Source organism: Gavialis gangeticus, unplaced genomic scaffold, assembly GCF_001723915.1.
Source record: "Gavialis gangeticus isolate Ggan-Ray unplaced genomic scaffold, GavGan_comp1, whole genome shotgun sequence".
Lineage (NCBI taxonomy): Eukaryota > Metazoa > Chordata > Crocodylia > Gavialidae > Gavialis > Gavialis gangeticus.
Genome location: NW_017728995.1, coordinates 30,937,793 through 30,953,835, shown reverse-complemented (window position 1 = coordinate 30,953,835; position 16,043 = coordinate 30,937,793). Strand labels below are relative to the sequence as shown.

General features: G+C 51.8%; 1 protein-coding gene across 1 annotated transcript in view; it reads left to right on the top strand.

Moving 5' to 3' along the window:
- The window catches only part of ARMC9 (armadillo repeat containing 9), a 128,192-nt gene extending 127,372 nt beyond the window's left edge, over window positions 1–820 (top strand). Inside the window, exon 25 of the mRNA XM_019503435.1 lies at window positions 734–820. Within this exon, the coding sequence (XP_019358980.1) occupies window positions 734–756 (23 nt within the window). The 3' untranslated portion in view covers window positions 757–820. The remainder of the gene's footprint in view (window positions 1–733) is intronic.
- The last annotated feature ends 15,223 nt before the right edge of the window (window positions 821–16,043 follow it).

Below are 16,043 nucleotides of genomic sequence, written 5' to 3'. Positions count from 1 at the left end.
ACACATACACAAGGAAGCGTTGGCCATGTGGCCAAGCCTCCGGCCGGGGTGGGGGGAGGCTGGGATTCACCATTCTGGCTGTTTGTAGTGTGTGAAAGATGAGTACTTTGCACACACGGCGCACAAAGCCCCTTAGGGGACGGTATCTGAAGTGAGTTCCTTTTCCAGTGACACCGTGCATAGCCTGGCCTTTATCAGAATGATTCTGCAGCTCAGGGCACAGACGTGGGAAAATGCAGATGGGGCCCAGTCCTTGTTCCACGTGGTTCGTCACACTCGCATATTGAATTTCAGTGGGGCAAGGATGGGAACCCAGGTCTGTCACATCCTGGCGCAGTGCCCTCCCACCTCAACCCTCATTTGGGCTTAAAAAGAAAGGATGACCGCTTCCTTCCACAGTCCTTGAGGAACGGGGTGTGGGTGCCCAAGTCCAACACAAGGGTCATGGTCGTGGAGCATGAGTGGAGGCAGGCACACCCCTACAGGACATCAAGATGCCTCACCAGCAGTTCCTGCTGGGCATTTTAGGTGGCTTCCCGCTGACCAGCTGGCAATTGCAGACCCCATTCATATGTACCTAGCTTTCTGTTCACTGTAGGGGGCCTGGACGCCTACCGCAGGGCTGTAAATTCCACTGTGACAAGGTGCCTAAACCCTCTTATTGATATGTAGGAGCTTATCTACACTGAGGCGTATTTACTGACAACCCCTTTCTCCTGCTCCTCTTCTGCAGGCAGCCAGTCCTACAGGAAGTGAGAACAGCGCCTTTCCTCAGGAATCACCTGTCACATTGCTGAAGGACACAGCCAGCTTCCTGTAATGAGCTGCACTGGCAGGCTACGGCGAGCTGAGGTTATCAACACCACACTGCATATGCTGCGTACAGTGCTTCGGGGACTATCTGATTGGATGCGTCTCCTTCTGTCTTTGCAACGGGCTAAGACAAGAAGGGACCTTGTCAGGATTCAGCATCATTCCAGCAGCCGTGCGTAGGGCAGAGCTGGTAGAAGCACCTGATTGCACGGTCTCTAATAACTTATTCTGAAACAACATTGCTGAGTAGCATTAAAAGAATTATCTCTCCCCAGCTGTTGGAGTAAATGCCCTTTGGAGAAGCCGCTCCCGCAGCTAATGTGTTGCTGTTTCCTTGGTCCCAGGTTCTGGTGTAGGGAATCGGTATGAAACCTGTTTCAAAAGCCAGGGCTTTGTTTATGAGCTCAGGGCTGGGACATCTCCATGCAAGGAGACTCCATCAGCCAAGAAAGACACTGTGCCTAGCTCTGAGCTAGCTTTCCCAACCACCATCCCCATGACTGCAGTGGGGTTGAGTGTGCATCATAGAGCTCCAGATTTAGCCGGGTAATGTTTGTGCTGTAGTTTCATCCCTCTGATTTGGGAAGTCCAGGCAGCAGAGATTTCTGACAGGCCTCACACTGAGCGTGCCTGCGAGGTGGCACTCAATGCTTTAGGAAGGTGCGTAGTCTTGCTCCTTGCTCCAGAAACAGCAAAGGGACCAGGGAATTATAAGCAGTGATTGGAAATGCCTGCACCAGTTGCATTGCTGTCCTGCATGGGCCCATCAGCAGCTTTCTCTGCCGATCCCCTTTTGTCTCCCTCTTCCTGTTGTCTTACAACCCATAAAGTGAAAAATCTGCTTTCCTGCTTGGGAAGGAGACCCCCATTTCCTCCTGAAGGAAAGCCACAAAGGTCCTCCATGAGGTCACGAGCGACTGCCCCTCCACAAGGTCACTTCCTCTGTGTGTGCCTGTCAAGTGCAAGTGGAGCTGGTTCCTTTACACTTCCATACCCTGCACCACATTCTTTACTGCTGGCTCAAACAGTAAGGTGTTGCATCTGCTTGTGAAATCCTGGCAGGAACCCGATCTTGTCAAATAGACTTGGGCTGGTCTTTAGCAAATACCAAGGGTCAGGTGAGAGGGTACAAGACTTCTATCCTGAACATAGAGATAGCAGTTAATTATCCCCACATCTTATGATGCAGAATCTGTCCTGTTCTAGCTTTTCGTGGTAGCAGCAATGAAGAACTCAGTGTTGAACTGAGAGCCGTTATAACTTGGGATACACCTGGTGGGGGGTTCCCTGGGATTTTAAGCAAACAAAAGTCATTTCTTTCAGATTTTGGTGACCCATGAGATGAAACGATCAAGGCCAATTCCTTTGAAGTGCGGGCTGGGTGCTTTTTATTATGATTTGAATAGCCACCCCTTAGTGACTCCGTTTCTGCTGCTTGCTTCTGCAGACCCAGAGGGAAGATAAGCTCTGCATTTCTTGGTTTGGAGTGTGGCTTTTGAAAGGAAGTTTTCTAGTAATGCAGGAAATGGGCTTAACCAGGCCCTGTCACCAGGTGGCACAGCCATGGACCCTTCTCCCACCTCTGGACCAATAAATGTTATTTAGAAACACAAGCTGAGTAAACTGCTTCTATCAGAAGCTGGAAAGAAGGTGAATTGTAGGATCAGATAGCCCCCTGCAGGAAACAGGCACCCCCTCACTGACCAAATGTCAATTTGTGTTAACAGAGACTGAGCATGAATTGAGCCGACTTTGCCTTTGTCTCTAAAACACAAGACATCTTTCTTTCTTTTCCAATATCATTGGCCTCCTGGGAAAATTAAGGCACTGGGTTGGGTCCTGTCTCTTGTTGTTATGCTTGAGTGGACCAGATCTGAGTATCAGTCAGTGGAGCAGGGCTGATTTCCAGCAGCTGAGGGTCCCTGTAAAAAGGGCGCATGTTGGGAGCAGGGAGGAAGGGGTGTTTCCTTCTTCCAGGAGCCTTTACAAGCCAGCATAATGCAGGGATTTTCCCTTTTAAATGTTCCAGATTGCAGGTCTTTGTTTTGTGAACTCTCTTGGCCTGTTTCAGACTAGCCCTGGCCTAATTTACTGTATATAGGTGAATTTCCATTACTGTGTTTGCTCCTCCCTTGTCCGTACAGACACCTTAGAAGGGCAGCACTAACAAAGAGTGACCCTGGCTCAGTTCCTGGGAGATGTGGACATCAAAGCTTCAGTGACTTCACTGGCAGTGAGGGGCCTCCATATCACAGATGGCTCTTTCTTAAGTAGAAACCCTGCTGACTCAGCCTGCCCCAGCTGAGCTGCGTTCTCTCTCTGGTTTTAAACTTACATTTTTTTAAAAATTATTTTTAAAGAAAATTTTTTGTGTCCCAAGTCTAATCAGCCAAATCAGTTCCAAATCTGTGAGTCATTCAAGAACCATGTGTGGTCCTGCTACCAGCAAGCATCCTCCACTCCCACCTGGGGCTTCAGATGCTTCCAAATCCTTTGGTGGGCATCCTATGTGTAGGCCCAAGCCCGGAGGCTTAGGGTTCAGATGCCTCCTGAGTTTTGCTTGCCCTCAGCTGTATGGCCACAGAAGCAAGCTATGGAGGAGTCTCTCATTTCCATGAAGTCGGTGTATGCCTAAAATCTTCCCACTGGAAGTGAAAGTGGGAGACTAACGATGCATTACCTCTGTCAGGGTACTACCCCCTGGCACATTTGTGGTTTTCCCCAGCCAGTGGGAAAACCATCTTGGTCAGGGGTGGGAAAAATGTGGCCCCGGGGCCCGATGTGGCCCACCAGGCCATTCTGTCCAGCCCACAGGGCCCCTAAAACATTTAGAAAATGAATATTAATCTGTCCTGGGCTGCCTGTCATGTGGCCCTCTATGGCTTGCTGAAACTCAGTAGGCGGCCCTCTGCCCAAAATAATTGCCCGCCCCTGACCTTGGTGGTCCTGGTATTTCCCCTGCTGGGTAAGTATTCCAAAGGGGCTGTGGCTGCGAGGGATTTTGGTGGAGAATGAGGAACACCAGGTGGCTTTGGGCAGGCGAGAAAAAGAATCGTCCCCAGTGTGCAGTAACCATTTAAAAAGGGAAGATCATACAAAGAGGGCCAGCCTCGCTGCTCCCTTGACCATCCCTTTAAAGCCTAATCATGCAACCAGCTTGCTGAGAGCAGGTGCAGCCCAGGGGCATTAACTGCCCATTTATGATCACACTTCTTCCTACGCAGGTGAGGTCCCCAGAGTGGGGCTGTTTGGCTGGAGACAGAGCACAGTATGTTGAGGATCTGCATTACAAAGTACAAGTGCCTGCTGTCTGTTCCTCTTTGCATACCATAGATGCCAACCATTAGCTAGCCCAGGGTGTGAACTGTATGCTCAGAGTTCCTGTACTCTGCCAGTCCACCATAGTACGATGCGTGTAAGAGAGGCAGAGGAAGCATGAATGAGTAACAGCTACGTAATCTGCAAAAGTGTATTTAAATATAATCCTTAAACAATGAGGCCGTGGCCTTGGGAATCCAGAGCTTCACTAGAACGACAGATGAGCTTTACTAGAACAACAGATGTTCACAGGTTTAAGCTTTGACCCTGCTCAATGCCAGAGGAATACTGCCTTTCCTAATCACCAATGTCCTGGCAGTGTTTGATGCTTTAAAGGAAGTTTCTCCCAATCCCAGGTGGTTAGTGATTAAAGCATGAGTGTTTGTGTTCCTTATAAATCTGGATCTTACCTAGGGCCTGAGGCCTTCCAACCCTCAATCATATGGTCAAATTCTTGTCTTCCAGAAAATTTAGTTTCAGCAACATTTTCTCCTGCTACTCCAGGTCCCTTCCATCCTCCTCACATGTTCACACCGAACCAGCGTATTAAATTTCACCAATGAAAATGAGGATCTGGAGATGCTCCAGCTAAATACGAGGGCCTCCACCCCTCAGCACAGGGCACCTGCTGTGTGTTTGCATTTATTCATACAGTAGAAATGACCTGCAGAGAATATCATCAGTAAAGAGACAGTGCACAATGGGAAGGAAGGTAAATTATTTTATTTGCGGTGGGTCTGATGTGTGTGGAAGTGTATTTAATTAAAAACTTGGCGTTCAGTATGGCTCAGAGTTTTTCATCTTGGAGAATAGAAATTGTTTCTTCTGCAGTGCTTATTAGCAATGCTGATGCATAATTTAGTTCTGCTGAATAATGGGGGAAGCCTTAGTGGAGAAATAAATAGGATTATTGCTGACAGCAAGGTTCTAACTAGATTTATGCAAAAGACCAGCCTTTCATCCAGGACAATCATAAAGTGCTTTACCAAAGGCAGCCAAAATAATAGACATCAAGTAGGAAGTGCGTGTGCTCGGTGCCTCTGAAAATCAGACCAGTTCTTTAAGGACCTCAGTTGATGTCAGCGTTCATCTTTGCACATCCTGCACGAACAGTTTGGCCGTAGTACTTACAGGCATCATTTCACGCAGTAGTGAAATGTGGCCATGTCTTGGTCTAGATTAGATGATAGTACCAGACAACTAGTATGAAGCACCCTGTGTAAACGGTTGGGCAAGAAATGGGCTCAGGTCCCTACTTGTCCTTTCTAAATGGCCTGGGATCTCTCATTTCCATGCCAAGCAGGTACAGTCTGAGAGACCCACACCCAGCAAGCTGCATAAAACTGTCTACCTGGGATGGGTGGAGGGAGGTGGTCATGAAGGCAGAATTGTACCTGGGGTCCTAAAGGAGCCGGGAATTTCAAGCCTTTACATTTAGAGCAAAAAGCCTACTTCGATTTATGTGTAGTTAGACCTGAAATGTGTGCGCCTGCATGATATTTATATTCTGCAGGAAGGGCTTATGGAGCTGTGTGCGTGTGGAGTGCCTCTAAAGAGACATTGGCAAATATTCATGTAGGTTTGCTTGGCTAAGGGTGTGTCCCACCCCCCCGGTCTTTTCTTTATAATTTTGCTTACATGACTATCTGGATTGATAGAGCCTCCTACATCAACAGAATGCATAATCGGAGCAAGTGATCAGTTCTCCTCTGGCCGATTGAAACTTGCTTGGCCTGCGCAGAAAAAGCAGCAACACTGTAGGACCGATAGCAAGCAAGGGTGTATTTCCCTAGGAACCAGCTGATCACCTGAACCCCAGAACAGAAGTGTGTTGTGCTGTCAGGCTTCTGCAAAGCTAATGTGTGGGATGTTTCGTTAGGCCCCCCTTTCTCGAGGCTGGTGGAAAACAGAGCTACAAACCAGCTGATGGTCGGTGCGCGGGAAAGGCGTTTGTTCTGCAAGCATGAGCTGGAAGAGGACAGAAATTCAGTCGTCGCAGCATCCCGGTAATCAGCATCTCTAGCTCATCCTCAGTTCTTGGAGGCTCCTGTTACCTGGTAGCAATCTCCTGTGCATCTCTCCCATCTCAGAAGAACAAAGCGGGCCAGTGTAAGGAAGGGCTGCCAGGCTGTGTGTGGCAGAGATAACCAGGAGCTGACACAAAGATGGGATTGCGAGTCCAGCTGGAGACGGCAGCTCCAGAGATACGGCTCCTCTTTTGTTACAGCTGTACGCTGGGCCCGTGGCCCGAGACCTTATCTGACGGCTGGCAGGTGGGCTGACCTTGGCAGGCCCCGAATGCTTCCCGAGAACAAATCACTGGATTGTGAACGTCGGCGCAGTTGCTGGCTAGCGGCATCGCTGCCTATCTCCATAGCAGGAAACGGGGCTGTTAGCTCCGTGACAGGCCCAGAGAGCTCTGCCAGGCTTTATCGTTTGCTCGGGTTTGTTCCCTGCTCCCCACAGCTTCCTTGCTGGGCTGCGCTGGCAGTGTCGACCGTACACCGAGGACAGCTCTCCTGATGTTGGCTAACTGGAGTAGCAGAAGCAGCCAGGCAGTGAGCAGGGAGAAAGGGGGAATATTCCTCCGTGTTTCCCTGCTACTGTGTACAGCTCCTTCACCAGCATAACACAGCATCGGCCCTCAGAGACCATGTGTATTTGTCCCAGGAAAACATTTTCAGGTCTCCGTGCATTCATCTCTTCCCGCCTTTCTCCATCTGTAAGGCTGCTTCCTTCCTCTTCTGGTCCAAACCAAACTTCAGAACTGGTCCTAGTAAAAACCAGGCCCATGTGGCTTGGGTATCTTTCCTCCCAGGGCCACAGGTGAGCCCAAGGGCAGTGATTCTCAACCAGGATGCCACAAGATCCTTGTAAGGTGGCACATGATATTGGCCCTGTTAGATTTGCAAGCGTCTCTACGTGATTCATGAGATCAACCCAGAGATTTCAAATAGGAAACCACTCATGGTCCTGCTTGGAAACTGCCATCTCTTTGCTTTCACTTGGTTTTGGACTGTGGAATAATCCTAGAGTAAGTCTTCTGTTGCAAACAACTTGGACTGCAGTAGGGTGCGGTGTTTTAGACACTGGAGTCCAAGCTGAAATCCCTGGATTTACCTCGTGAATCACGGATAGGTGTTTGCACTCTTAAAAGAAGTTCAGGGCACCCTGGTTGAGAATCACTGCCCTAGCCCATCCCACAGGTCTGCCGACTCTGATCCAGGAAGCATTTTCCCTGATGCTCATCCTTTGTGCTGGTGAGATGCGTGTGGCATTTGCAACTTGGATCTGTGGATTCAGCCCCCCCTTTCAGGCACCTGGAATGAAGTTGTTCCGTAAGGACTCTCTGTCCCCACCAGGAGCCACCAGGGTCTGAGCCCTTGGGAATAACTGGGCACTTTATGCAGGGGTCTAAAATGAGAGGCATTGTCCTGAAGGTCCAGCCACGTGCTTCAGCTCCCAACTGGGACCTGCTGGACAGAGGTGGATCAAGGAGGGGTGCACTGGTGTACTTGCACCCTCCTGTGATTCCTGCTGCACCCAAAGCTTCAAACCAACTGCCAGGCTGTAGCAGCAGCATTTCTAGTGAGGCGATGCTGAGGGAGTCAATTGACTTCATGGCTCATTGTCATCTACCCTGATCCCTGCTAAACTCCTCGCTCCACAGGTGTTAATGACCCTCTCTCCTTTTTAATGGGCTTGATGTGCCACCCCCCACTTCCAACAGGCAGCAAAGTCCGGGGCGGACGAGAGCAGCCCTCAGTGGTGAAAGAACAGGTTAGGGACTGCTTAGAAAAGCTGGATGTGTACAAGTCCAGGGGGCTGGCTGGGATTCACCCAAGGGTGCTGAGGGAGTTGGCTGATGTGATTGCAGAGCCATTGGCCATCATTTTTGAAAACTCATGGCAATCAGGAGAGGTCCCAGATGATTGGAAAAGGACAGACATCGCGCCCATATTTAAGAAAGGGAAGAAGGAGGATCCAGGGAACTCCAGACCAGTCAGCCTCACCTCAGTCCCTGGAAAAATCATGGAGCAGATCCTCAAGGAATCCCTTTGTAAGCACTTGGAGGAGAAGGTGATTAGGAAGAGTCAGCATGGGTTCACCAGGGACAAGTCATGCCTGACCAACCTGATTGCCTTCTATGACAAGGTGACTGGCTCTGGGGATGTGGGGAGACCGGGGGATGCGGTGGACCTTGATTTTAGCAAGGCTTTTGATATGGTCTCCCACAGCATTCTCCCAGGCAAGCTAAGGAAGTACAGGCTGGATGAATGGCCTGTAAAGTGGATAGAAAACTGGCTGGAGCATTGGGCTTAGAGAGTAGTCATCAATGGCTCGATGTCTCGTTGGTGACCAGTATCAAGTGGAGTGCCCCAGGGGTCGGTCCTAGGGCCGGTTTTGTTCCATGTCTTCATCAGTGACTTGGTAGATAGCATCAAATGCACCCTTAGCAAGTTTGCAGGTGACCTCAAGCTGGGGGGAGTCATAGACATGCTGGAGGGTAGGGCTGGGATTCAGAGTGACCCAGACAAATTGGAGGATTGGGCCAAAAGAAATCTCATGAGGTTCAACAAGGACAAGTGCAAAGTCCTGCACTTAGGATGGAGCAATCCCCTGCACCAGGACAGGCTGGGGGTGACTGACTGGGAGCAGCTCTGCAGAAAAGGACCTGGGGGGACAGGGGACAAGAGGATGAACAGGAGCCAACAGTGCCCTTGTTGCCAAGAAGGCTACCGGCATCGTGGGCTGCATTGGGAGGAACGTTGCCAGCAGATCAAGGGCAGTGATTCTTCCCTCTATTCAGCTCTGGGGAGGCCACATCTGGAGTCCTGTGTCCAGTTGTGGGCCCCCACTACAGAAAGGATGTGGACAAGTTGGAGAGAGTCCATTGGAGGGCAACAAAAGTGGCTGGAGGGCTGTGGGGACAGGACTTATGAAGAATGACTAGGGGAACTGGGCTTATTTAGTCTGGAGAAAAGATGGAGAAGGGATTTAATAGCATCTTAAACTTCCTGCAGGGGGGTTGCAAAGAGGCTGGAGCTGGACTGGTCTCGGTGGGGGCAGATGACAGAAGGAGCAACAGGCTCCAGTTGCAGCAAGGGAAGTTGAGGTTGGATATTAGAAAGAATTTTCTCACTAGGAGGGTAGTAAATCACTGGGACAGGTCACCCAGAGAGGTGGTGCAGTCTCCATCCTTGGAGGTTTTGAAGACCCGACTCAACAAAGCCCTGGCCGGGATGATGTAGTTGGAGCAGGGGTTGGACTAGATGTGACCTCCTGGGGTCCCTGCCAGTCCTCGCTGTCTGTGATTCTGTACCCCCTGTTCTGCCCTGCTGCTGTCTGTTCACTGCTCCCGGTCATGAAGCTCCTCTTTCACAGCCCTGCAGCTTGTTTCTAATCCATTCCAGTTAAGTTCTTTTGCTTTTGCTTCACTCCAGCCCTAGGCCCCTTGCATGCTGGTGAAGCTTCTAGTTTACCTTTAGTTGGAGAAAAATAGACACTGCTTCATATGTGGCAATGGCCCTCACCATCTGCACCCCCTTATGAAAACTCTCGATCTGCCCATGCCTCTGGGTGCTAGACGTTTGCTAATACCTCCTTGCAGCTTTTGCTCAGAGCGTCCTAATTCACTTCCTGCTTCGTGTCCTTCCTCCACTCTTGCCTTTATGATGGGCATCGTGCAAGGTAGCAGCCTCTGGCTGATGTGTCCCAGCGTGGGGAAGCCTCTGGCAGTTGTGAAGCCGCTTGCCCCGACAGTGCTCCTTCCAGGACTCTCATGCCCAAGTGGGTGCTGGGTTTCCATTTACGTAGGTACCCACCGCCCCTGTGCCACCCCCGCAGCTCCTCCCTGGGGCACCTTGCTCAACAAGCTCTGTTCTAGTTCAAGGCCAGCTTGCGCAAGCTTCTCCCCACTCTTGTTCCTTTATTACATGGCTGATTAGCACCTCTCATTAGCATTCCCTGCCCTCTGATTGCAGTGCCTGATTGAAAACCATTTATGGCACCAGTTTCTGGCAGTTTGGTTGTTAGGTGAGTTACAAAGCCAGAAGTCTGCCTTATTTTGCATGCAGCTCTGATCTGCGCTGGTAGTTGGCTTGGCCAGCACAGTGCCCCTTGCCGATGCGGAAAACATTGCCCCTGCCTCGAGTGACCTTCCTCTGGGCAGTGGGTGTCTCGCGCCCATGGAAAACACTGCCTGTCCTTGCTAGAAAGTCAGCATGGAGGAGCAAGGCAAAAATTTCCCTCTGTGCTGCCTCCATGAAAGCGGAGCAGCATTGCCCAGCACGCCTTGTGGGTGCCAGACAACTTTCAAGGAGCTGTTAAGAGAGCAGTGGCATCTGGTGAGAGGCAGAGTCTCCGGGGAGCTCAGTGCCAGCAATCGAGGCCAGCCTGCAATGCTGCGCCTTGCCCGAGCCGCGGAAAAAGAAATCACTGTTGCACCCAGCACCTGGTGGCAGGGTCCCAGGAGGACACGGCTTCAGTCTGTTTCTCACCGGCTGTAAAAAGCAGCGAGAATTAATTCATTCAAACAGCCAGCTGTGAAATGGGTGCAATGCAGACAGCCCCTGTGCAGCACCTTGGAAAGGAGCCATGTTGGTGGTTCCCTTGTCCCCATGGCATGGGGGCACGTGGCTGGGTGAATCCCTAAGGTAAAGATGGCAAACTCCCATTAGAAAGGGGTACGGACTGGAAGCCCCTTGGCAGTGTAACCCGGGTGGTACTCCAAGAGGTACCCCTCACAGCAGCAAAGTTCAACAATAAAATATTTGGGTTGGACCCAGTGACCCTCACGCTGTTCTCCCAGCCCTTTCAGTTCAGGCTTTGTCTCTTTTCTAGCCTGCCGCTGTGATGCTGGAGGGCTGGCCTGGACCCTCACCCCCATTCACGGCTGGCGGCAGAGGCAGAGTATCCCGTTGTTCATTAAAAAACAAAAGCCTTTCTTGGAGCTGCTGTGCGGTGTCAGTAGCAGGCGCAGTCTGTCTGAAAGGGCCTTCCCCTCCTGACTGCTCTGGTTTCAGCAGCTTGCCCTCCCCGCCGTCTCGCAAGCTCTCCAGGCTGCTGCACAGGCTGGGATGCCTATAAAAAAAAAAAAAAAAAAAAAAAAAAAAAAAAAAAAAAAAAAAAAAAAAAAAAAAAAAAAAAAAAAAAAAGTCCAAGTGCAGATTTCTAACATTGACTCAGGGATTTCACTTAAGCCAGCCTGGTCCAGCCGATGCAGCTTTGATGCGTGAACTGCTTTAACCTATTCATGTTATGCTACTGCACCCGTTTAGATCTCACGCCTGCAAACTGACCCCAGGAGTTTTAAACTTTTCTCCTCCAGGCTGATGCCAGCGTAAGCAGGTCCACGCACAGATGAGCAGAGGGATGGAAGCAGCGGACAAGCGTGGCTTTCGTTACGTGGGGACCACACGACCTTGACGGCACCCTTGTCCATCCCTGCTTCGCCTGCGGCAAGGTAGAGCGTGCTCAGTGTTTTCGGGTAGTGCTGCGAGAGGCTGGCTCACACTGTTGGGTTGAAATTAGTTAGATGGACACTTGTAGGGGGTGGTTCAGACTGGACCAGTCCTGCCCTAAACAGGGGCTTAGGCGAGATGCGACTTCCTGAGGGCCCTGCTGTGATCTAATTCTGCTTATAGACATGAAAACCCAGGAGATCCCACATCACTTCCCCCCACACTGGTTTCAGGCCTTCTTATACTTCAGAAAGAAACCAAGAGGAGGACAAACACTTCTTCCTTTGCTGGTCACTGGAAGGCTTTTTCATAGAGCATTACTGTTACTACAGGGCAAGACCATGAATTTTAACCACCATTGCAGGGCTCTGCTTATTTTGCCGTCCAAGTCTTTAGTTCCTGGCTTTTCTGCGCGAAGCCAAGCATGAGAAACTTTTGTAAATGCAAGCTGAGCTTCTCACAGACTCCTGTGACTCCAAGAGCTGGAGCTTGGAGAAAAGTAGGCACGCAATAACTCTGTGAGAAGTGCCCGCACGTCTGGCTCAGCTCAGCCACTGCCCCGGGGCCTTCTTGGCCAAACAATTAAGATCTGTTCCCCGTGCAGGCTTCTCTATGAAGCATCTCCTTAAGGTCCGAGCTGCGTCTGGGGTAAATCAGTGCATCTCCGCTGACGTCTGCAGCATTAGAGTGACTTCCTGGCCCTTTTCTGTCCGCTCGCTTGGATTGGAGTCACACCACGGTGTCTGCAAGTCAGCGTAGGCAGGTCTTTTTCTCCCCCTCCTGGCTTCCAGTCTAGAGAAAAGAGCAGAAAGCAACAGCAGATGATGTTTTGCACCCCCTGCCCCATCAATCTTGCTCCCAGTGGCCATTGCCAGGCCCTCTCCTAATGGCTCTGATACCTGTGGTGTCCTTAAGGTGTGTGGCTGGGGTGACGTAGGCTTCACCGGGCCTCTTTGTGGAGGTTTAGCCACTCCGTGAGACCGGTTGCTTGTGTGGGTCCCAGCAGGCTTGGTCTGGCATGGCCACAGGGAAAGAAAGGAACAATAAACACAGCTCCACCAAGCTGGGTGTTTCCCCCACCCCTCGCTTCATATTCAATAGGTCACCAGATGAAACTGCGCTGAGAAACTGTCCGATAAGATCTTTCCTCTCTTCCTGGTACGGCAGCTTATTGCAGCCTCATAACTCTTTTCTCGCAGGTAAATTAGAGGTCATCTGGCCTGGGGCACCAGCACCGACGTGTGATGGGAGACCCACGCTGAGGAGCGGCGTGCGACTCGGGACCCACCCAACGTGTCAGAGCGGCTTCGGATGTGCCCGAGGCGCGGGGCTGACTGGACGAGCTGAGAGAGCTGCTCGAGGCAGCGGGATGGGGCAGCATGCGGGATGGGGCTCTGGGACTGGCACGTGGGACCACTGGGGGCTCTGGGGGTGATGGACCCCCCCCCAATCTTCCCTGTTCTCCTTCCTACCACCTGCTTCTGCACCACGGGACTCTTCCTCCTGTCCCTCGCTCCCTCCTCCTCCTCTCTGGCTGTCTCAGAAACTCCCAGTCCGTCGCTAAAAAGATCCCAGTCATTCCCACCCTCTTCCTAGTTCTCCCCCTCCAGCTCCTGGGCCTCACAAGAAGCTGGACTCTGCGCGGACATGCACAGCTATCCCAACCCTTCCCTGTTGCCCTTGCTCTCTGATCCCAGTTCCAGGCTCTCAAATTTTCCTCACCACCTCATCCTCGCTCCCTTCAACTTCCATCCCCTCCCTGCCCTCCCTTCTCTTTCTCCTTCTGGATCCAGTTACTTATCCAGTTACTTCCTTCCCTCTCCTCCACTCTCGCCTTCCCACGGCCACAAACAAGGTCTTCACAGAGCTGCCAGCTTGGATGGGAGCAAGACTTCATGCTGAGGCCAAGAGGGTGCCAAAATGCTCATCAGGACTGAACTGCTGCTCATCCTGGTGCCCAAAGGCTCAATAGCCATCTACACCAGTCCTTTGAAGTCCCATCCTGACCTGCTGCCTTGCTATTGCATCTTCACTCCTTGCTTCGGAGGTAGTTGTGGGAGTTATCCCCATGCAAATTTTTTTTATTTCTAAATATATTGTATTTCCCTTTGCTGTCATTGAAATATGGTTGTCTCAGACATTCCTGGTCATACTCATTGGGGGAATTTGTTTGACTTGTAGAATGAGATAAATTAGCCCATTTGGTGGTCTGTGCCAGCTGCTAAACTGAGCCTGGCATGGAGCTTGCTTTGGGGTCTCCATGCAGCATGCCAGCTAGACATCCCTGCACCCCACAAGCTTGCTTCCTTGCCACCCCACCAGCAGCTTGAGCTCGGTCTCCTTTGCCCGCTTCCTTTGCACAGAGTGGAGACTTGCGCCCGGTGGGTTATGACGCCTGAAGATCCGCTGAAGGATGGACTGAGAGGCAGAGAGCTCACAGATCCCCCACGCCTATTTTTGTGCCTCTGCTCTGCAAATGGAAACTAAACCATGGTCATTTAGCCATTCAGGGACCTGCTGCCCTACCAGTGTGATCAGACCGGAGAAAGGGAGATCTCACCGCTTCCTTGGTCAGCCTTGGGCACATCTCTTACTCTTGGTGCCTTGGTTTCGCCTCTCGTGAGTGGAGAAAATAATGCTCCTTCCCCATGCCTTTTATGTGGTTTGTCTTTCAAGTGCAGACTCCTCGGGGTAGGGGATGTATCTTACAATCTACCTGTACGGCACCTAGCCCGCGGGTCTCACGTCAGCTGGGGTGTCTGGGTGATACTGGAGCACACATAAGCCTAACGGGGGGAGATTGTCACCCAGCGGAGCAGACGGCCCCCATGGCCTAACCCAACTTGCCAAGGGCCAACAGGGCCAAGATTGCTTCTGCCTCTTAGGGGGTTTGGGGCTGCTAACAGGTTAACGTGCACCTATAATATGAAAGGAAACAAAACCAGCCCAGGTCCCTCCACTTCCCTAGGGGAAGGGCTGGAAAATCCCCTTGGACCCTTCACAGCTCTCTCTGATTGCTTATATTCATCCGGTCACCGAGCACACGACATTTCCCCTCTCTTCCTAGGGAGTTTTCCTTCCGGTGGTCGAAATCTAACAGTCCCCTGTTCGTTTCAGCTGCGGTGCAAAAGCCCCCAGGTCTTTGGTGCCCCGGGGTCTCTAGAAGCATGAATCCCTCCAGCTGCTAGGAGGGCCGGGCCAATGCCACGAACCCGCGTTGCAGCCACTGTTTGGATGGAGGACTCCACGTCCTCGGAGGAGAAGGGCTGGTTTGTGCCGGAGGTAACCGCCCTGGTGCCATCCCGCAGGAGGGGAACAGAGAAGCCTGTTCTGAATTCCCGGGTCCCGAAATCCCAGACAGAGCCCCGTTGTGTGGGGAGGATCGCAGTGAGTTCGGTGAAGGAGAAGAGCGGGAAGCGAGCTGGCAGTTTCCTGTTCCTGAGCCAGGAATTGCCCCCTTAGGAGCTGGCGATATTTCTCTTGATATATATTTTAACGGACTCGGTCGGCACGATTGGCCGGCTGATGCTTATCCCGACCCCGAGTGCAACAGGAGGGGCTCGGATAAAAGTGCCAGTCTTTGGGCTCTTCTTGGAAGGCCTCCTGTTCCAGGCCAGAGGGAGGGAGGGGAGCCTGCCTCGCGCTGTGTCCGGGGAAAGGGGGAAAAGGAGCTCTCAGTGTGAGCCGCGTGCTGCAACTCCCCAGGGCGTCGTAGCCTGGAAGACTGGGGCAGTGTTCGGAGCCGTGAAAGGAGGCAGTGTGTGTAATCTGCATGAGTCACCGAGCCTGGATGGAGCTGAAGGGGACTGCTGGAGCCAGCTCGGAGGGAGAGGTAGAGCCAGAGACCATCGGCATGGATCTCATTAGTCCTGAGCGGAGGGAGAGGAGCTTAAAAGAGGCAGCAGAGACAGAGAGTGGGAAAGCGTGGCCCAAAAGCCACGGCATCTCTGCGTATGCAGCCTGTGCCTAGGCAGACAGTGGGTAGGACACCGGGTTTGGAATAAGGTGGCCTACTTCTGCGATTGCCGTTAACCTGCTGGGTCAGGTCAGAAAAGATGCTGCTGTGCCTCGGTTTCCCCAGCTGGAGAGTGGAATCACAGAAAATGAGGGTTGAAGGGCCCTCAGGAGGTCACATCTAGTCCAACCCCCTGCTCCAAGCAGGACCAGCCCCAACTACATCATCCCAGCCAAGGCTTTGTCTGCCTGGGTCTTCAAAACCTCCTGGGACGGAGATTTTCAAGACCAGGCTAGACCAAGCTTTGGCTGGGATAATCTAGTTAGGGAAAGTCCTGACAGTCCTAACGATGCTTGGAGCGCCACAGCTGAGACGGATTTCACAGCAGCAGTGGCACGTGCCAGCCCCATGGCGACCTCATGGAGCTGCTTGGGGATGTTGCAACAAAGTGGGGTTTTGCCAGAAAATGCCTTGAAACTAGAGAGCAGGACGGA